This window comes from Empidonax traillii, unplaced genomic scaffold (genome assembly GCF_003031625.1).
Source record: "Empidonax traillii isolate 1590-97213 ecotype Southwest subspecies unplaced genomic scaffold, ASM303162v1 scaffold15:size5535645, whole genome shotgun sequence".
Classification (NCBI taxonomy): Eukaryota; Metazoa; Chordata; class Aves; order Passeriformes; family Tyrannidae; genus Empidonax; species Empidonax traillii.
The window spans coordinates 1,118,211-1,140,066 of record NW_020955208.1 but is presented as its reverse complement, the minus strand read 5'-3'; the positions used below and the strand labels follow the sequence as shown (position 1 = coordinate 1,140,066).

At 52.7% G+C, this 21,856-nt stretch overlaps 2 protein-coding genes across 4 annotated transcripts in view; one reads left to right on the top strand and one right to left on the bottom strand.

The window, feature by feature from the left end:
* The window catches only part of TESK2 (testis associated actin remodelling kinase 2), a 103,641-nt gene that overhangs the window by 5,855 nt on the left and 75,930 nt on the right, over positions 1-21,856 (top strand). The window lies entirely within an intron of this gene.
* LOC114062099 (mucin-5AC-like) lies at positions 5,357-18,257 on the bottom strand. 3 transcript variants are annotated; one of them, XM_027893170.1, is made up of 5 exons: positions 18,157-18,257; positions 8,300-8,770; positions 7,181-7,510; positions 6,855-7,015; positions 5,357-6,006 (listed from the first exon to the last, which is right to left on the bottom strand). In XM_027893170.1, the coding sequence occupies exons 1-5, from the start codon at positions 18,221-18,223 to the stop codon at positions 5,962-5,964; spliced, it is 1,074 nt and encodes a 357-aa protein (XP_027748971.1). In that variant the 5' UTR covers positions 18,224-18,257; the 3' UTR covers positions 5,357-5,961. The 3 variants fall into 3 exon arrangements, with proteins under 3 accessions (XP_027748971.1, XP_027748964.1, XP_027748979.1); XM_027893163.1 differs by lacking the exon at positions 18,157-18,257 and adding an exon at positions 11,825-12,162; XM_027893178.1 differs by lacking the exons at positions 5,357-6,006; positions 18,157-18,257 and adding exons at positions 6,013-6,709; positions 11,825-12,162.

The following is a 21,856-nucleotide window of genomic DNA, read 5'->3' as shown; positions in this document are numbered from 1 at the left end:
CATTCAGCTGCATGAACTGTGGCTTTTGCTTTGAAGATCAGGCTGAGATGAGTTAGTTTTCCCCTCTCCAGTGAACAGCTGCTTCCCAGAGCTCAACTCTGCTGCTTAGAGCGGATCTGAATGTGTGAGCAGCCCTCGGCAGATCATGGGCAAGGGTGTAAAAGCCTGCTTGAGTCGCTTAGATCTCGCTGAAAGTGAGCTGGAAAGAGATTTGGAGCGTCCATGAAATAGGCTGAGCAGGATGTGAGTGACCAATTCTCTGTCACTCAGTGTGGGCCACCAGATTAGACTCTGTAAAATAAAGGGATCTCCTTTCCCAATGCTTCTCTAAGGCCTTTGAGAAAACAGGTTCCCTTCCTGCCAGACAGCCCCAAACAGTATTGTACACAGCTCCTTCCACCAAAAACATAGCCTTCCATCTACAAATACTGAGATCCTTTTTAAAAAGTAGGAAAAATTTCTCATCCTACCCCCAAGATTATCAGAAGGGAAAGTGAAGCAATGATCACGTCACTGTCTTGATTTGCCAGTGTCAGAAGGCACAGCCAGGATTAGCACAAAGGAAAACTGTGCTAATTTTGCAGTTGTCTCCAGCAAAACCCTTTTCAGTCAGAATCAAATGAGTGTCTAAATCTGGCTGAAAGGCACATTCCAGAACCCATGAACCCTGTCTTGTTCCAAGAAGAACCTGTAATTAAGCCTCAAAAGCTTCAGGAGTTTGGACACAACAGCAAATTTTAAAGAAAACACTGAGCGGGGCTGACTGCTCATCCCTCTTCCCACAGCTCCAAGATAGACCAGTGTGAAAGGAAGCACTCTAATGCTTGTGAGAGTCATCCTGTGGCAAGCGATGTGAACTTCTGAAGGAGAGAGAGAGAGAGGATTAAAATAGGGGAGGGGGAGAAGTTACCCTGCGGGAGATTGTCAACAGATGTTCCATTGTAGTTCAAAGAGCACTAGCAAAAGGCTTCTGCTGCAGGGATATATTAATTCTGGGCAGTTCATCACAGGGAGACCTGTTTTATGACTGGGAGGATACTATAAGGTATCTTGCTTAGTTACCATAAGGGAACTTACTTAGCTCTTTATTTGAACTGTGGGTGGGGAGTCTGGTCTACCTGTAAATAGACAGAGGGCTGAACAGTAGGAACAAACACATACTTATTTTCTTCCAGCTGTGACCACTGTCAGTCTGATCAAGATCAAGCTGGTTTTGTGGTTCAGGGGGTAATTTGGCTGATGGGTCATTCAACAGAAAAAATATTGCAGAGGAACTGAGGCTAACCATTGTTAAACTGCTGGGGCACGTGAGGCAGACCTGTGTCGAGTATGTCTTTCAAGTATATTTATTAGGCAGGAAGTGGGAACAAGCACAAGGAAAACTGTGCAGGCTGCCAAGCAGATGAACAAATCGATCCCTTTGTCTTTTAAAATGCACAAATCTATCAGGTTTGACACTGTCTAACACCCCATCTATGCTTCTTTCCTGAAATAGTTAAAGATTTCTTATAAAAGCTTACTAATGTTGCAGAGTCAGCTGTAGTGGGGGATCTAATTCACAAGCTCTGTATCACCAGGCACCATTACAAAGTCCTCTTCTGAGTAGGTCTAAGTGCTTTATCTTCTGAGACTGTTTTGAAGTTGTGCTTCGGGTGAAGGTTCGTTTTCCTCAGATCTGTGAGGAAAAATGTCCCCTGTGGCATTAAAGTGAGGAAGAGTCTCCATTCAGGTGTGGTTGGATGGGGAAGTTCGAAGTTATATTACAATATTACAATTCCGGGGTGATTAAACAACCCAAACCACAAACAGTTTTGGGAGCCTAATACGGATGGAGACTTTTATATTTGCAGTCATGGTCTTCCAGCTTTGCTTATCACTTAGGAATGTATCAAGAGGACCTTTTTCATTCTGATTTAAGTGGTAACGAGCGCAGGGGACGATTATCCGTGGGAAATCCTTAGGGGGTTGTTGGTCTCGAAAGACCCACACGCTGCCTTGTCCACTGCAGTGCTCCTCGTGGCAGTTCCTCTGTCTCTGAACAGTGTCTTTAGCCTTATTTACAGACTTGCAGGGTGACATGATGGTTAAATACACAGTGTCTAAAGCTAAAATACAGGCACTGAGCCATGAAGGACAAGTGAGTGGGCAGAGAACTGGCACGTAGCACAGGTAGCCCTGCCCTTGGCACAGCAGCTCTAGCACCGTCACTTTTCAGCTGCTCAAATCCCTTTCTGTTCAAAACATGAGTCTGAAGACAGGAGGAAGGGAGGGCAGAGGTGGCAGGTGGGTCTCAAACTCTGCTTTTCTTTTTCCTGGGTTTCTTTCCCTTCTATCTGGCTTTAAACCTAAGTAATTCGATTGATTCTTGGTCCCTTGCTAATTAATAATATAACTGTGCCTTAACCCAGGAGGCATTAAAATTAAACCTCATCAAAAGCGAGAGCTGTGTTCAAGGGGAACTGCAGAAACTGGCAACAGCAGAGTTCTGGTTCTGTCAGTTTGCTTTGCTGGACTGGAAAGATGAAGCCCACACAAGTGGCCCATGGTCCGTCTCCGAACTTGGCCACCTCAGAGCTTGCATCACCTGGCTGGGAGGTCACAGCTTGGATGGGCAAAGGCAGAAAGCTTCATTTCCAGGGGTGGCTGCCTGCACAAGCCTGTCCTGCTGCTGCCTCTCCAGCTAACACAGACCTGCACGGTGCAACCTCTCCAACAAGGCAGCTCAGCAGTTTGTTGTGCAGAGAATGAATCAGCTCTGAGAGGGGTTGGTGGTAGAAAGGCAGAACATTAGAAACTCCAACATAAAGCACCAGAATAATGCTGACTTTAGACCTGAGGAGACTGGCTTAGTTGTGGCATGTTTGTTCTGTTACTTATTCTGTTTTGTGTGGTTTAATGTTGGGTCAGGCCTGAAATCTCTGCAGGGTTTAAAGTTCACCCCCATGTCTTCAGATTACTCAGCAAGCACTTTGCTAGGCTATGAAATCTTTGCTCTCCCCTTGCTCTAGATCTTCCAGGGATTTGCTTTTCTAGGTTTGCTGTGGGAACTCTTTAAAAACCAGCGTAAGCCCAATGACCAAGTAGTTCCCCTCGCCACATTTTGTTCTTGCAGCAGAAAAATCTTGTAATACAGTCTATATGACATGAGCTGACTGATTTTGCCAAAGTGTTCTGACAGCTAGGAAAGACTCTTAGCTCAGGAGAGACTCCTACCAGGTCTGTAGCAAAAGCTGTGCTTTTGAGTGCCTCCCCACCTGTGGGTCTGAGCTCTGAAGGGAAGAGTTCAAAACAGCAATAAAACCAAACAAAAAGAAGTACATACCTTTCAATTTGCTTTGTCTGCTGTACTATAGAAAGAAGCATGACAGATGATGCTGCTTAGGTTTGGATTAGGCTGGCTTTCAGGATATTTCTGTAACTAAGATTTGGGGTTACAGCTGACAATGGATGAGAGTATCTTCAATCAGAGGCAAAGGAAGGGAGTCTAGAGGTGTACGTTGAATTATTTGGTCTAGTGCGGTTCTCTAGGACAGATTTCATCTGATTTAACTGTACAGAAATTAATCTCAGTCAACCCAGACAGGGAATGACCCTGACAAGAAGGAACACAAGCAGGGGGTGGTGTCCTTCTCAGAGCTATAGTTCACAGCTGTCTGGCATTTTCTAGTATCAGCTTTGTGATTCTTCCTGCCCCAAACTGCTGCTGTTAAATCTATGACAGGATTCATTGTGATCTATAAAAGCTTTTCAGTTAGATGTTTGCAATGAAAATATGAGGACTGAGACAGCTTTGGCATTTGTAACTTTATTGCAGAAACAAAAAAAAAAATCCACTATCAACATATTTTACAAAGAAAGTTGCACTTTGGTGTTGGGCGAGTTTTCTTCCTCACCCCTTTCCCCTGGACAGCGATGCGTGGGAAACCAGAACAACCAGCCCCTGCCCTTTGGAGTGTGTGCAGAGACACCTTCCAGCTATGCCAGCCTGCACCAGTTCCAGCCAGGATGGAGTTCTATTTTCCACGACTAAACTTGCCAACTTCGTGCCGAAAACCAGTAGCACCCTGCCCTGCGGCGGGGGAAACAAGTCTGTAGCTAGGGAGATGGCTCCGTGCAGACAATGCTGGATACAAAAGCTTTGGAGTTGTGACAACTGCCCTTTAGTTCTCATGCCACAGTAGGAGAGAACCAACCCTTCTTCCCTATGTCACTGGGCATCCTTACAATACACAGAGGCCAAAGCCAACAGCTGAACCCAAACTGCGCTGCAGCCACTTGGGAAGCAGTAACGCAGGGAGGAGGAACTGCTGCCTTGCCCGGTTCATCTATCTGACCCAGGCCAGTTCTGCTCCATCTTTGGGCTTCGCAGATAATTTGGGCCCTGCTGATGGGGAAATTCCCCTTTTCCTGCTACGACAAGCAATAACAGCACTGTGAAAAAAAAAAAAAGGTACTTTTGCTAGTGAGGTCTGGTATCTGTCCTTTGTGGAGTCAGTGATGTTGCTACTGAAAGGAGAGGAAAAACTGAGGCTTGTAAGAGCAAAGAGGCAGATAATCTCTGGCCCTTGCTGTATCCTGAGGGAGCAACTGGCTTAGTCAAAAGTCAAACACTCTAGAGAAGGCATTTCTATTTACCTGCAGACAAAAGTGAGCTACGAAACAGGAGCAGGTGTAACTACACGAGGACTGTCACGTCACACACAGTCTAGTCTTTCTAAGGTGAGGGCACCAAAAGATCCTCAGACTCACACTCAGAGGCTCTGCTCCGTGGGTTTCCTTGAGGGGCCTCAAGAGCCTTGGATGCAGTCTACAGCAGTGATATTTTGAGGCAAAAGTGCAGAATCTAATCAGCCTAACACCTAGAAAGGGAAGGGGGGGAAGGCACCTACATCCAGGACCTGTCCTTGTGACAAGACACAGACTGGCTCAAAGACCAACATCAGAAGGTAAAGGAGTTTTGACCTTGCATAGCACAGGAGGGACAGGGAAGTACTAGTTTTGTACAACAACTTCCAGCAACCAGATGCTAGCAGGAAAATGGGAGGCACCTGAGGAAAGGCATGTGTCAGTCCAGGCAGGAAAATGGACTAAAGCATTTACTGAGCCTGGGAAAGGCATTTACATGTATGCTGAAAGCATCGGGTGTAGGAGACAAAACTTCCTAATTTTGGTTGAGACCAAATTAGTGTGTCTAATTGGCATGAGACTGAGTCCTATCAAGTTCTGTTAAGCTAAAATTATGTTAATTTTCCTCCCAGCGACTTCAAAGCAACATCAAGTAGCAAGGGCACTTCTCCAGTGGCCACAAAACTGTTTTCCCTGGTTAAAGAGAAAAGGTTTGCATGTAGGAAGGAAGCAGAGCAGTCTGTTATCCTCCTGGTAGGTGTTTCAGGATGGGCAGTGCCAATCCCGGGACTAAAGCTGAAACAGGAACAATAAAAGTGCAAGAAAAAAACCCCAAACAAACAACCTTAAAAACACAGAACAAGAGGGAGCCCAAAAGAACTGATTTCCACATCCTGGGCTCCCTCAGAAAACAGCAGTCTCCTCTGTTAGCACTGTGGTGACACCACCAGTGTTAAGAGCCCTTGTATGGATCACTTGCCCACCTCCTTTGAAAGCAGCAGACACCCAGATGGACAGAAGAGATCCCTGCAGAACACGATGGCAAAGGTTGTCTTGGCTAACTGGTCACCACACTAAGAGGAGGAGGCAGCTCTTCAGGGCATTATTTTGAGAAGAGCCTGGAGGAAAGGGCCAGACTTGGGCTCTGATTCGCAGCATAGAAACTTCAACACTGAACTATTTAAAAACGTCTAAAACGAAAAACCATCGGGAAAGGATCTTTCAGCTGTGTGCAAATCATAGCCCCTCATTCCTTGGCAGATCGTCTGGGACCAAGTCCTCAAGGCCTTTTCCTCAGGGAAGTTCAGCCGGCCAGGCAGAGGACAACCTGGTTGCCTAGTAGCTGTAGAGTGAGAGAGGGGTGTCCTCCATCATGTCATCCTAGAAGCAGAGAAGAGTGCTTTAATGAGGTGTCTGCACATGGCAGTACAGTGCCAGCCTGGAAGAGAGCTGTGCAGGCAGCACAGCCTTCTCTCCACACTGTCACAGTGTGGCCATCTGCTCAGCCATCCACCTAAACGCTGTCCCTGCGCAGCTGCTGGGTATTTGGGCTGCCACTCTCCTTCCTGCTCTGGCAGTTGGAGAGAAGAGGTGTGTGCAGGAACTGCCTGCCCGCTGCAGGGATGTGGAAAACCCCGGCTGTTGAAAACTCCACTCAGCTTGAAACAGCATCAGCTTGCTTGAAACAGCATCAGGTTGTTTGCTAGCTCCCGTGCTCCTCTGTCCCAGAAAGCACAGGAGTTAGTTGCAGCTTCCCCAGAGCTAATTCACCCTCTAAAGCCCTCATATTTTTTTTATATTCCCAAAGGGTCAAATGCAGACAGACAGACAGACAGACAGACAACCGCCTTGGAACACAGCACAGGATCTGCTTTGTCACAGTCACAAAGCAAATATATCAGAAGACAGGAGAAGAGGCTAGGAAGGTGTCATTTCAGGACAGGTTTGGATGGAGCTCTCCTTCCTCCCTCTATTTAACCTCTTAGCGTTCCCCTGCAGAGTGAGGGGAAGGCAGAGAGCTTCTTTAGTGCCCAACCTTGAGACTTGCTGTCTTGATTCAAACCCTGGATGGAAGGAGAGGGACCTAAGAGGGAACAGGAGTGTGTGATCAGCATTGCTGCTGCCGCTGCTGCAAATACCCAAAGCATTGCTAGTGTAGTAGCAGGGGAACTGCAAAGCAGTCAGTAGCAAGCCAGACCACGTCAGGCTGGGCTGCAGGGATGACTCACCATGGGCAGGTCCTGCAGGCGCCGGAATTCCATGCGGCTGTTGTGCTGCCGGTATCTCAAGAAGCCCACCAGGCCGAGGATGCCCACCATGACAATGAAGACGGAGATCACGGTGATTACCAAGGGATCAGCCCGTGCTGTATCAGCCAGATTGGGTTGCTCTGCAAAGGATACCAAAGGAATGAGGCCAAAGGAGAGCCTTCAAGGGCTGGAGCAGCAAGGCTTTGTCTTTTCTGGTTCTGCTCAGTACAACCACAAGGCAATCTGAGGTAGCCCCAGCCCTTTGCTACGTTTTGTGAGAGCAGGGACAAAAGCAGAACATTTACCTGAATTTTCATCATCACCAACATCCAGCACAGAAGCTTTCTCATGCCTGGGCTCTGATGACGGCGCCAGTGTAGACGTGCTGGTGGGCATAGCAGCTGTGCTGGCAGACGTGGAGCTGGTCATGAGGGGTCTCACCGTCACAGTCCTGGGGGCAGTGGCAGAGGACGGGCTCCCTACGGTGGAGATGGGAGCAGAGGAGGTTCTGGGCTCCACAGTGCTCTCCTCTGTGGCACCCACAGGGCTCGTTCCTGGCCAGGTTTCAGACCTTGCTGCTGTGGGCCCCACCGTCTGCTCATCAAAAGGCCCCAGCTGAGAGCTATTAGTTGTTGCTGCAAAATAGGAACAAGGAGTTAATTTAAAGGGTAAGAGCAAGCACGCTTCTGTGGAACTGGGCAAGGTGGAAGCAAGGCTGTAATGAAGATTGGTGGGACTACGGGAATAGCAGCTCTTTGTCAGTCCCTTGGAAAACAAGCAGGACTGACAGTGCAGGCACAGCTGAGCCACGCTGTTAAGTCACAGTGCTTAGAAAGTCCTCTTGGTTTTCATATGTGCAGTGTCAGCCAACCTCAGCTGGGCCCACAAGGCTTGTCCTTGGGGACAAAGGACAAGCTCTAACAGCTCTGCACACAGCTGGGGGTTCCCCCAGAGCAAGACACCGGGAAAGGTCTCTCATCTCTCCTTATGGGGAGCACTAAGGGGGCTGCCCAGGGACTGGGGCTGTTGTTGTGTTACAGCTTTGTGCTAAGGGAGGGTTTGCTGCCCCGTTCTTGAGGCAGCAGGGAAGGCTCCTGCCGAGCCCTCAGCTCTGGTGCTGGAAGAGCCCAGCTGGGCAGCACTGCTGACGCATGTTGTTTCAGATGAGACATATAAAGGATGTCCCTGCACACAATCAATGTCCTCATCACAAAGCCGCCAGCACAATTAATACCATAATTAATGGGGTTTGCAAAGAGGATGTTGAACTAACACCTCTACAAGTAAGTCCCACTGAACTGGCTACACTTAATGACTCATTCCCTTCTCCCTGTCTCCAGTTTCCAGGAGAGTGCTCAGATATTTCCAGGTTGTGCATCCTCGAGGCAGGACTTTCTGCACAGGCAGTAAAGGCAAATCCTCACCCGGCACAGTGTTCAGAGGAAGCGAGGGGGTTGCACTGGTGGCCCCATCCGTTTCTTCAGTTGTGCTGAAAGGCTCTGTGGCTTCGTGGCTGGGCTGGTTTTCTTCCAGAGTGCTGGCAGTTGGGGTAGGGGAGGGGATTTCAGTGCTGCTGTTGACTGATAAGCTCGTGTTGTGGTGCTCAGGATGTGTAACTGTGATGTCCCCGGGGCTGGCAGTGGTGGAAGCCTGCAGTCTCTCTGCCTTGGAGCCTGCCATGGGGGTGGTAGGGATGAAGGCATTCTCCACCTCTGTAGTGTGGGCCCCAGTGGCACTGATTGTTGCAGCAGTCAAGTTTTTCTCCAAGCTTGTCTGAGGAATGGCAGTAGTTGCTGGACCAAAGTCAGAGGCTTCCCTTGGCTGATGTGAGGTTAGCACTGTGCTAGGAAAAGGTGATGGTGTCTCCAAGGGCTCTCCTGTCTCCTGTCCCTGTCCTGTGGAACAGAGTTAAGAATGAGAAGTTTGTCAGAGATCCCACACTGAGAGGAGAAACAGGGCAGGAGAACAGAATTTGAACCTCTTTATCCCCTTAACTCCAAATCCAGCACAGGTTCACACTCGGGAAAGGGATTCAATAGCTCCTCTGTCCTCCTGGCCTTTCTGAGGCCTGAGACCTGCTCTAGGGGACCTTCCTTTACCCTCCTCCCCCTCAAGCCCTGTGTTCTTGTTCTGTGGGGTCAGCATCACCAATCCCTCTACCCTAGAGCAACTTTGAAACATTTTTCAATGATTTGGGTTTGTTAAAAATACCACTTGAGACCTGATTCTGTAGGAAATTTCGATAAGTCTTCCTTGGCTCATTGAGAAACAGTCAAAAGTGGTGCTGAAAAAATACACCTGAGGAAAACGAGGAAGTAGACCCTCTAGTTCCCCCAGCCTGATGAAGTGGAGGAAAGTGATACTTAAAAAGTCTGTGGCTGGCAAGAGTAAAGCACATATTGTGAGTAATTTTACCTGTAGTGTGGAATTGCTGCTAGAGGCAGAGGTGAAATGGGCAGCAAGAGAGAACTACAGCTAACAGGGCTGGTGGTGTGCTCTGGGAGCCGCCTTCATGAGCTATTTACAAACACACCACCAGCACAATGTGCAGCTATTTTCACAGAAATGGGGAGCTCCTCAGCCTCCCACCTCAGCAAAAAGGGCCAGCAAGCAAGAATCCCCCCAGATCCACAGCTGGTACACAGTGTGACAGCATAAGGGAGCAGGAAAACCACAGGGCTCTCACACCGCCCGTCCATTAACACGGATCCTGTGAGGGTTTTTCAGGGTGTAAACAGGAAGAAAACAGGAATGTAGCCACATCAGGATGGACTCTCCAGACAACTTAAAAGCCACACAGTCAATATTTTGATGATTTCTGTTCAAGTTTCTACCCAAGTCACGGAGGCCTGATGAGCCAACTACAGAAAAAAATAAAGATACTGAAGCTAATCTATCACCATGCCCCTCCTCTCTACGGTGAAGAAGCATCCAGATCAGATGCCATCACCAAGAAACATTCATCCAGCAGCAAAGCAGCATACTCTTGTACTGCTTTGGGGAAATCTCAGCAGTTTTTATAAGCTCTTCAGAACAGACACAGTTATCAGAGCTCTTCTCCAGCTACTGCACTTAACAGGCCCTAAAAAAAGACACAATGTGTCTCTCTCTTGAGACCTTTGCAGTATCCTGACCAGCTGGAGAATTCCAAACCTTCCCCGGCCCAGGGCCTCAGTCCCAGGAGGGCTCCCGCAGGGATGCACAGCCCTGTTCAGCACTTTTTGAGAACAAGCTCTCACGGGGAGCCCCAGCTGGGGCAACTTAAACATGAAGACCAAAGTGATGCTCCTTTGGCCTCGCCTGGATCCAGCTGTCCATGGCCAGAACGTGCCTCCAAATAAGGAGAGCTGCTCTCTGCATTGGAGCTCGGGCATAGGATATGCTTACACCAGGAACACCTGGAAGGAAAAGAGCTGAGCACTGTGTTTCCTGGGATCAGGCACCAAAACGCACAGCTTTTCACGTGACGATTTCCAGCCCTAAACCCAGCACTGCTATTCAGCACTGGGTGAGATCCCACCAGCTCCAGAGCGTGCGCTGGGCAATGCTGACGGATCCCGGCTGGGCACTGGCGGGTGCTTACTCAGTAAACACCCAACTGCTGCTCCCACGCAGCAAGAGACACACACAGAGCCGTGCTGTCACCGTGGGGTAAACAGGAAAGGTGGTGGCCAGATGCCCAGCCAGCCTGGCTTTCAATAGCTGGCCTGTGCCCGGGACAGCCTCTCGTGAGGTTGCAAGCCATGACTGAGGTCATGAAGGGGAAAGATCTGGGCAGAGCTGTCTTACAAAAAGGCCTAAGCAACTCTGAAATCACAATGCCACTTTCTGACTAGAAAAGGAAAGCCAGAGGGAAGGTGGACTAGTCTGGACTCCACACACCAGGGCACCTCCCCGCAGCGTCAGGAACTGGCAGCCCTGCCAGGAGGTGCTGTGGGACGGGAGTGTTTGTGGGGACAAGCAGCTCCCCTGAGCCCACTGCACACGCAGCTCCCCCACTGCAAGAGTGGTATTTCCCTAAGCTCTTCTCTCCAAGTAGCCACACATCTCCTTCCCACAGAACTGTCTGGTGTCCAGCACCGCCAAGGAAGTGGATCCCGGGCAGATGGGCCACTCTGGCCTGGTGTAAAACCTGGTTTGTAAAGAATTGCAGAAGAGATGTTAAAATTGGCAGGTGAAGAGCAAGGGAGTCGCTGAGAGGCCTTTGAGCAGGGCAGGTGTTGATGGCACCTGGATTAGCAGGTCATCCAGCCCAGCACATCACAGCACCCCCAGCTCCAGAAACAAAGGAGGGCCTGATAAAACCGAGAGCCTAATCCAGACTCACACAAAGACTCAAGCCATTAAGAGATGATGGTGGAAAGACACAGAAGGCGAGAGCCAAGGAAACAAAAGATTGTGAGTAAATCCTGATCACCCGGGGACAGACAGACAAAAGATGCCCATCACCCGTCTGTCAGCTCCTAAGGAATAAGGGCACATCCAAAGCCAGCGCTGTCACCAAGCACAGCACCTGGTGAAACCTCCCATAGGAGCAACTTGGTGCTTGTGAGCTGTGGAAGAGCGCAAGCACAAATGACTTTTGTCTCAGTTTTGTTTTAAAATAAAAACACCTTCCCAAAAGCCCTTGCATTAACATTTGCTACATCATTGCTGCAATGCCACAGCTTTGTTTACCATGGTTTTATCACCCAAAAAGGCAATCCATTCCCACCCAGCTCCAGCGCAAACCCTGTGGTACAGTGGGAAAAGCAGGGTGCTGCTGCGGCTGGCTGTGCTGGGGGAGACCCAGCAAACCCCATACCAGCTGTGATCCTCCAGGGTCCAACCCCTGGGGTCTGCTCGGGGTCTTTGGTGCCCTGCAGGTCAGAAAATCCCCAGCTCCAGCGCTGTCACTGCTGCTCCAGTCACCGGAGCAGCAATGTTGGGTTTAGGTGTTTATTGGTTACCTAGAGAGACGCAGGTCAGAGCTCGTTCCTCTGGCATCTTCTTGGAGGAGCTGTGCTTCCTGCACCACATGCCAGGAAAGCCTCGGCTGTACTGCCTGAGGCATCACCCTCATCAGCTCCTGGAGACAAGAGGGAACCATGTCCTTCTTGTTTCAGATGGAAAGGGAAGGAGTTAGTGTGGATGCTTCACTTTCTCCAAGTGATCCTCCAAGGCCTGACAAGTTGCAGCAACCCAGGACAGGTGGTGAAGGTGCACTCATCCTTGGATCCATAACAAAGCAGCTATGACTGTACCAAACAAGAGCTCTGGACACAACAGCATCTCTGTTTCCCTGACAGGGAACCAAGAGTGGGCCTGCTTTGGTTATGCTGCAGTGCCTGCTGGTCCCCCTGGCTACAGCTCTACTCCTGCCCCATGTCTGTACAAACCTCCAGGCTCAGCCTGTGCGTGGTGAGAACCAGAGATCCCAGACCACACTAGGGCAGGGCTGGTGGATTTGGAGCGGCAGCTCCCATCAGACCGTGCTGACTGCAGTGACCTCTGCCTGGGAAACAAGAGGGGCAAAGGAAGAGAGCGGCCCCAGGGGAGAAGGGATGTAGCCAGCCAAGAAGCCCCTGCCTCGGACAAGGGTGGGAAACGCTCCCAGCTCCTTGAGGGAAGGGAGGGCTCTGAACATCAGCCCACGGCTTCAGCCCCTTTCTAGCGCTGCCTGACAACACTGAGGGCTCTCCATGCCATCAACCCGAGCTCCCACCAACTCCAGAGCAGACATGGTAAAAATATGCCATAATGGAGAGGAGTGAAGGAAGCCAGCTCTGCGGGAGACAGGGCCATTCCTGCCTCGTGCTCCCTGCCCGAGTTTCAGGGCTGGGGCCAAGTGAGGGGACAAGGAGGTTTGCACAACCAGCACAGAGCGTTGCTGCTGTGTCAGGGCAACCACACAGAGCAGGGATGTGCCCTCCATCCTCTGCCACAGCAGCCACCCCACTATTTGTTTCCTGGAATAAAACAGTGACACAGAGCAGGGCCTCAGTTGCACCAGCCCACTGATGAGCTCTGGCCACAACCCTCCTGCCACAGTCTCAGCAGCATCCTCTGCACCCTCCTTCCTGTTTCAGCCAGAAACAGCAGCCTGAGCTCCCCAAAGATCAACACAAATCCAAGTCCTATCCATAGACTTGACCACTGTTTTTAAGATCCCTCTTAAGATCTGATGGGGGAGAGCCCCATAAGGTAAGGCAGCCCATGGCAGGCTGGCTGACAGGGCTCAGGGGGAGCAGGGCAGCAGGGTGGAGGCTGCAGCCACTGCTGGGAAAGGTGCACGGAGACCCAGGTGAGAGCTGAGCACAAAGATGAGAAAGGATTCACCCAGGGTTTCAGAAGAAGTGCCCGTGGGAGCAGGACTTCCTGGTGTGGATGTATCCTCCTGTGCAGGCTGTCACTGTCTGAGGGTAGCACCTCGCTTAAATCAGCTTCCTACAGAGTGCATGTCGAACCACTGCTCTGATTCACTGAAAAGGCACCCAAACCCTTCTACGATGCTATTTTGGTGCACTAAATGAATTCAATTTCCATTTAAGTTTAACAGATCCAGTTGCAAGCAAACCAGTAAGATGGAAAAATAAAACGTTTAAAAAGTAACAGTGTAAACTGTAACCTATATGTATTAAGGCAATTACATCCTATTGCTTAGCAAAGCACTCAATTAAGCGTAAAAATTATCTTTGGTTGCCAGTTATTACCTTTTTATGGTTACCAACCAACGGTAATTAAACAACCTCTTCAAGGAAAAAGAGCTTGAGTATAAATGCAAATAAAACCATATAGTGGGATTTAAAACCAAGGCTCTTCATTTCATTTAACAGCAGAACTGGAATAGCTGCTGATTAGATACTAGCCAAGCCTGATCTTTTCTCCTGAAAAAAAAAAAAAAAAACACCAAACAACAAGCAGCAGAAGAGATTTCTGGAGCCCTTCAGGGAGGTGACAGATGCACCCAGGGATGCTGCAGAGTAAACACCCTCATTGCAATGAAGCGAGGCTCAGAGATGTGGATCCAGTACGAAGGGCAACTGCTTTGTAAACTCAGCTCCATCTCCATACCAGGATACCAGTGGGCTGCATTTGCCACAGCCTGCAGTGCTCTCCCAGCCAGGGCTGATGCTTGGACTGTCCCCATCCCCATCCCTTGCAGAGAGAGGATGGACAAGCTCCACCTGCGGCGTGGGCCACAGGCTCAGATCTGACCTTGCAGCCTTGCCCACAGTGAAGCTCTTCATGGCAGCAAGTTAATTACCTGGACCCTGTGAGCACCCAATGTGGCCCTGGAGAGCTGCCAGGCCAGGCATGCTGCAGAGCAAGGGGTGAGGTAAGAGACGGGAATAGAAACCAGGTCTCCTGACCAAGAAGCTCCTTCCAGCCCCATAGGCAGGTGGCCACGAGCAGAGCACGGGACGGGAGCAGATTAGATAGGGGGTGCTGAGCGAGTGTGGTGCTGCAGAGGGACAGCCCAGCACCCAACCAGCCCAGGCAGGCTGGAGGAAGCCTCCCTGGGGCATCTGCACATGCCAGGCTGCAGGCCTGAACTCCTGGGGAACCGAAAAGGGGAGGCAGTGCTACCACCTCGACTGATGGCACCGTGTGTGGGACAGGGACAAGCAGCCGACAGTGGCATGGCAGAGCAAGAGTTGTTAGAACAGGGATGAGCAGCCCTGGAAACGGAACCATGAATGCCAAGCACAAGTATTTCAGTGCTTGGAAAACCCATGAAACAGCACAGACATGTCCAGAGCATGCAGCAGTGCTGGAGCCTGAGCCAGGGAGGGGTGCAGTGCCAGCCTGATCACCTGCCTGCAGGACACAGCACCCCAGGGTGGCACGGTCTGCCCGGCCCTGCCACACGAGACCCTCCTCACCCAGCCAGGGTGGGGAGAGAAGCAAGAAACTTCTTTTCCACAGGTTTTCTCCATCACTGATCCCCCATTTAGAAGTGAGAGGGCTTATCCCAAATTCCTGGGGCAGAGAAAAGGGAGAACAAGCTGCTTTACCACCAGTGTCACACCAGCCAGTTATTTTCCACTGGCCACATGCAGCTATGGAGCATCCTGCTTGGCAGGAAGGCACCCAGGAAGTTCCCCTCCAGTTTGTTTTTGATCCTCAGTGGGGGACCGAGTCATGATAAAGACCCCTTTGCCCACAGGCTGCTTAGGACACACACAGCTCCCACGGCCTGGGAAGCCTGCCCTTCTCTGGGGCTGCGTAACCCCAGTAATACAGCAACAGCAGGGAACTCTGGCATCAGCCAGCCCTGGCCCTGCCTACCTCAGGAGTCACAGCTGCACTGAAGGAAACATGTCATTAGAGAAAATTAATTAGCCAGTTGCCTTAATAGCAGCCCCATGTCAGCAGGGAGCTCGCTCTCCAGTGCAGCACAGCGTGAACCGGGGGAAGTCCGGACCTCAGGAAACCTCCCCAGCCCTGAGCAGGCCCCAGGTCCCTCCAGCTGTGTGACTGCTGGTTCCACAGGCTGTGAGGCTTGGAGGAGGCATCCTGCCCTGAGCAGCAGCAGTTTGGGTCATGTTGGCACATGCCCTGGCCCTGCCCTGGGCAGCCCTACAGGGCTCAGGACGTGGCCCCAGATCCCAGCATTGCTGAGCCTTGAGAGCTGCCCCACAGAGCATGGTGGGGATGATGGCAGACCTATGGAAACCCCTGCAGCAAGAACTCTGTCTGCCCACCCAGAGGGTTTTGGTGGAAAGGAAGGAGGAACAGGGGCCTCTGTGCTTTGGACAGTCCCTGCTCCCCTTTGCCTGGAGGGATGGGGCCAAGGCAGCTGAAGGAAGTGAGTGCTTTGTGCCTACCCAGAGAGTCAGGTCTTGGAAGGGCAGCAGGGAGCCAAGGCCCATCCTGCACCTGGGGGTGGGGGAAGAGCACAGAAATCAGAGACTGAGGGCACAACATGACGGGGCTGGGCAGGGTTAGGGTTTACCCCACACAGCTGGAGAGAACTGAGCTACAGCTCAACTCTGGCTGCTCAATTCTGGAGCCATCCTGCCAGAGCGAGGATGAGTCCATCCACTCCTTCTCACCCTGGGCAAAAAGGGGGAAAAAAATCATGGCAAATCGTCTGTGGGACCCTGCAGCAGACACACTGCCCGTCTGTGTGCGCGGCCCCGGCACCGACAGACGGGGCTTTATGTGTTCATGCTGCTCCCGGCCCCGCGCCGGCCTCGGCGCTTCTGAGGCAGCTCAGAGGAGGAAAGGCAGCAAAATGCCCAGACCAAAATTACTTGGGGTTTTATTTGTAATGTTAACGGTGCTGGAGGAAGTGGATTTCCGCAGGCAGTGAAGAAAGGCTGCATTGAGAGGCCAGGGTGGGCAGAGCACTGGGTATGAGGCAGCCTGAGCTTCTCTGTGGCCCCTGCAGCAAACCTGGACTGGGAGTGGGAGCAGGACACTGGATGCAAGGGGGATCTGTCCTGGGAGCAGTACAGACAGCAGCTCATGGAGCTGAGGCAAGCTGAGTTTGGGATGGATTTGTCTATGGAGTGATGACTTTGGGGCCAATCTCCGGGTGAACCATTCCTTTCCCCCTTCATTGTCCTGCTGAGATCCTCTGGTGTTTCGCTAAGGGTTCTGCTTGTAGTATTTTTTTATTGGTGGCATGTCTTCCCTGCTATCTATTTTCACAAAACATTTGCTCTCTCAACCCTGGTTGGGATTAGCTAGCTGATCCAAAAGCTATGAGGACAAGGGCCTAGTCAGCTGCATAGGTACCATTTCCTGAGGCTGTGAAAGGACTCTGGGATTGGGACACTAAGCAGAAAAGGTCCTAGGAAAAAACCAGCAAAACCTTAGTTTCTGGTACATTTCAGCAGTTTGAGTCTTGGACTTTGCAGCAAGAGGGCTCCTAGGAGCCAGCTGGGGTGAGGGGCTCCCCTGGGGTTTCCCAGTGTGCTAGAGTGTGAGATGCAGGGCCAACACAAGTCAGCAGCAGCCCAGGGCTCCTCCTCCTCTCAGCGGTGGAAATCCTGAGTCCTTCCTCTGCCAGTGGCTGGTCACCCTGCCACATCCCATCACAGCACAGCCACCCTCGCATGGGGAGTGCAACGTTACCCGGGTTTTGCCCACATAAAGGGAGCTGGTTTGGGACTCCTCCCTGTGTTCAGCCTCAAAACCAGCCCAAACCTCCTCCGGCACCCAAAACCTCAGCCTCAGCACTACTCTTGCTGCTGGGGCTCAGCCCCACAGGCATCTCTGCTAAGGTCTGACCGGTCCTAATTAGTTATTAGAAACCGAGTTTCTATGTGTCATCCCTCAGTCTCCATTGCTGAAGTCACGGTGCCGCGATCTGACCAGGGTCTGGCCAAGGGTTTTTTTCTCAACCACAAAGAAGAGGAAACACGTTTTGCTTCCTGAGCCTCAGGCAAGCCCCTAAAATGCCACTGAGCCTTTGTCACTGCCAGGGTCACGGGGAAGGTGACAGCCCCCCGACTCGGGGCACACACACTTCAGCCACGCGGCAGAGCTCGGCGGTGTCGGAGGACGGGGCTGTCAGCGCCACGCTGCAGACTGCGCCCGCCCACGTGGGGACGTGTTGATCGTGGAGGAGAACCGAAATACGCCCCGAGAGGGTCTGCCTGGGGCCAGGGTCCGGCTCCTGCTCCGTCCCGGACACCGGCATCGCCTCCTCTTCCCGCAGGCACAGAGCGCGCGTCCCGTCGTGCTGCGGGAGGCGGCAGAGCTCGGGCTTTGTCCGGGGTCCCCTCGGGGGGGGAAGTTCAGCGGCGGCTCGGAGGCACCCGAGAGCTGCACGGCGGGAGGCAGGAGGCTCGCAGGGCTGGATGCAGGAGCGCGAGTGCCTCCAAGATCTCTCCTGCCCTGCCCGCGCATCCCCTCGGGATTCTGCCGGGCGCCGGGCGGGAGGTTGAGCTCTGGCGGCTCCGCCGGCGGGAGCAGCGCTGCCGGCAGCTGCCTTGTATGGGCAAGGCCGGCACCGGTGGCCGCGCTGCTGCCCGGAGCGCGGGGCTCGCCCGGGACTCCCCCGAGCATCCCCGGGCCACCTCACCTGAGCGCCCGCCGGGTCGACGGGGCCGGGGCATCTCGCCCGAGTTCGGGGGACGGGCCCGGGGCGCTGCTCCCCGGAGGTCCCCGACCCCGGAGTGGGCTCCCCAGACCGTCCTCCCGCAGTCCCACCGGCGGGCGGAGGAGCCCGGGCCCCGGCGCTGCCCCGACGGCTGCCCCCGTTGCTGCGCTCCCCGGCGCCGCCAGACCGGCGGGTTTCCCCGGGCCGCCCCCCCGCCCCGGCCCCCTCGGGCGGCCGCCCCGGTACCTGGCAGGGCGCAGAGCAGGCAGCAGGCGGCGGCGAGGCGGAGCAGGGCGCGCCGCGTCCCCTCCATGCTGGGCCGATCCGCGCTGGCTCCGCCGGCGGCACCGGGGCGGCGCCGGGGCGGGCCCGCGGCCGGGGCGGGGCGGGCGGCACGTGGTCCGGCCCCGGCGGAGCGGGGTGGGGGTTGCTGCGGCCCCCCGCACTCCCGGCACGGGAACTTGCGTCTCCGGGTCGGACGGCGCGCTCCCGGTCCGCTCCCGGTTCGGTTCGCACCGCCCCCACTAATCGCCGGTTGGTCCCCGGCATCCTTGGTTCGGGCAGGATTCTCTTGGTCCAGTCCCACACCGGCCCCGGCATCCTCAGACCGCCACTCGTGGTTCGGGCAGGACACCCCCGGTCCCGTCTTTCTCTGTTCTGAGAATCCCCAGTCCAGGCCTGCACCACCTCATAACCCCGTGGACTGGCTCAAGTGACCCCACTCCAGGACTTTACCACCCCCTAATCTGCCCCCGGCACCCCCCAGTTGAACATGACACCCCCACTTCTGCCCCATGCAGGGACAGCAGCTGAGCCCAACCTGGGGCATCACCTGGGGCCTGTGGACAGTTTTGGGGTACCTGAGTCTGTGAGCACAGCCGGGTGCAGAGCTGTTCTGAGCACCCTTGGATGCTGCCCTGGTCAGGGTTCAGTCATGTGCTTGAGGTACCGCGGCTGGTTTTCTCAGGTTTCTGCAGACCCTGGGGCATCTCCTGGCCTCACATCCCTCCCACTGTCCTGAGGGCTGGCCAGCCTCATCCAGGCACTGTGAGTGCTGGACCAGCAGCCACCCTTCAGGAAGTGTGACCTCTCTCTTCTGACCAGCATTTCTGAAGAAGAAACCCCTTTATGGAGCTGGCAGTGCCCAGGCACCATTCTGCTCTCTCAGGAAGGACCAAAACCCCCTTGCAAATCCCTTGTCATGGTTTTTCTTTCCTGACTGCAGCCTTATGGGTGCAGGTGGAGCAAGCCCTCCTGTCCTGCCCCATGAGCTCACAGAAACAATGTTTGGATTCCTCTGATTGTAGAAGGTTTCCTTTAACCATGAAGAACAAAGAAAATGGGACCTCAGAGGCATCCAAGGACCCACGTCATGGCATGATCTGTGCTGACCTTCTCTCAGGCTGCTTTGGCAAAGGTGGGTCTGTGGGTCCCCTTCTCCCTCAGATACCTGTGTATGCAGCACCATGGGGCAGAGAAGGAAAGTGGAAAAGGATATTTTTGTTCCCCAAGAGGTCTTGCCTTCCTTTTTCAGCGTGAGGTCCCTTCATAGCTCCTGCCCTCATTTCTGAGGCAAGTGGAAGAGTGTTGGTGCAGAACTGATCATGTCTTTTACCAGCTCTATAAGAAAAAGTAAAATCAAATTTTTAGCCCCTCATTGGAAATGTGTTTCTAGCTGCTTGCTACTTACTGCCAACAAAACTAGCCACACCATTTCCTGGCACTCTGTTAAGGCAGAAGTAATTGGGCTTGTACAAATGTCCCAGTTCTAAGGGGAATTATTTTAAGTGTATTTACAACTACTTGTTAAGTTATAAGAGCCTTCTGCTCCCCAAAGAGGCTGCAGGGTTGCCCACCAGAGCAAAGCCTCCTTTGCTCCAGACAGGCTTGGGCTCTTGGTGCCACCTGACCAAGGAGCCTGTCACATCTCACCAGCGAGGTACCAGGGTATGTCCCCAGGTACCCATCCCTGGGGAGGGCACGGGCCCGGGGGGACGTGGGCACTGCTGGCTGTGAGCGCAGTTCAGCAGCACATCCAAAGCCTGCACGTTTGTGACTCGCTGCTCTCCCCTGGCCTCTCCCTGGAGACGTTGAAACAATATCCATCTCAGCTGGCTCGTGGATGGTGGCTCCCAGTCGCCAAGGTTACCAGTCCCCCTGCTTTAATTAGGCACAGAGACGCTGCAAAGGGTGTCTTCAACAGCTGGGGGACAAGGAGAAGGGGGGTGGGGAGCTGGTATTCCCCGGAGGGGGTTGGTGAGCAGCGCGATAAATCTGGGCAGATGAGCCCCCCTGCAGGTCACGGCTATTACTTAGCTGATCTCCGCACTCATTAGGACTACGATTAACACCACTAATGAGGTTCCTTTGGCTCCCCATAGCAAGGAAGGAGCAAGAAGAGTGAATACATCGGAGTGACGGTGTCTTCAGGATGATACTGCTGATGTCCCACCCTGGAGGAGGGAGCAAAAGCAAGGGGCGCTTTTAACATCCCACTGGAACGCAGCCACTTTCTCACGAAATAAGGAAAAATACTTCCCTCGGAGGGCAGGCAACAGTCCCCCATGTCCATCTAGGTGACAGGGGCTCTTGATTTGCTCAGGGGGTAGTGACCCCGGGCTGTTCTCGAGTAGGACTGAAAACACCCTTGCAAAGCCGTGCAGAGTCTAGACCAGACAGGTCTTGGTAGCAGCAAGAGTCGAGGACTTAGAATTAACCTCTGAAAGAAAGTTTTCTGCTGAAAAACCACAGCATTGACTTCTGCCACTGTCACTCCTCTCTCTTGGAAGTGGCTTTATTTAGCTCCTGTCCTTTTGTTTCTGGCTGGCAGCCAAATCACAGAGCAGACCAGAGATGATGATGTTGATTATGTTAATTTAATAGGAAGAAGAAGATCACAGAAAATAAGTGAGTGGGAAACAGTGACAGCAAAAGATCTGAGGGGAAATAAGGGCATAGGTAGGAGGGAGGGAGGTGTTGACTCTGGGAAAGACATGTCAGCTCAGTGCTTGGGCTGTGTCCCCCAGCCCAGGGTATGATATGGGATGTGTCCCCCTGAGTGAGCAGAGCAGGGGAGCAGCTTTGGCCCCACTGCCACCGTAATCTGCAGCCCTGCTCAATCAGAAGAGTGATCACCTGTCTCACCAGCCCAGAGGTGAATGGTTGCAGCAGTGGGAGCCCTGAGCAGAGTGATGGCAGCTGTGGGAATGTGGGGGGTTCACCTGGGCTCTGGGATTATGCAAATCATTCCATTTCTTGTGCTTCCTCTCTGTCCTCTGCCCTTTGCCAGGGGCACTGGGAGCACTGCTGGTGCACATCTCACCCTGGCCCTGCAGAGGGCCCAGCAGACCCTCACTTGCCTCCCTGCCACCTTGGAAACCTGCTTTTTCATGAGGATTGACCATGATTAGTGTTGGTCTTGGGGTAGACATCACCAGATGGCTGCTCTCATCCTCCAAAACCACTTCCCTCCAGGATGAGGAGACGGGCTGCTCTCAAAGGGAGACGACTTGGCTCTTGAAGGGATTTTCAATTCTCAAGGGAGCTGGAAGCCAACTGACTGGAGCAGAACAGGTAATCATTGAGTGAGTCATTCCTCCCTCCCAAAGCTGAAACATTAAACCATTTTTTTTACGACAGCCAAATTAAATCCCACAAGTCAGAGCCAAGAAAGGAGAATTTATCAAAGAGCAGAAGATGCCACTGAGGGACTTGCAGGCAGACAGAGGGAGCATTTGCTCAGCAGCCTGGGCTATTACATCTCCTCCATCTCTCCTCCAATGTGAAAAGCGCTGCCATTCATCTATTTTTAATAACAATGACGCAGGCAGTGAACTTGACTTCAAGGCTGGGAGTTCGTCTTCTTTCTCCTTCGTATCAGTCCTGACTCATCTTCCTCTCCAAGAGCTGTCCACATCTTTGTAACCCAGTGAAGGAAGAAAGGAAG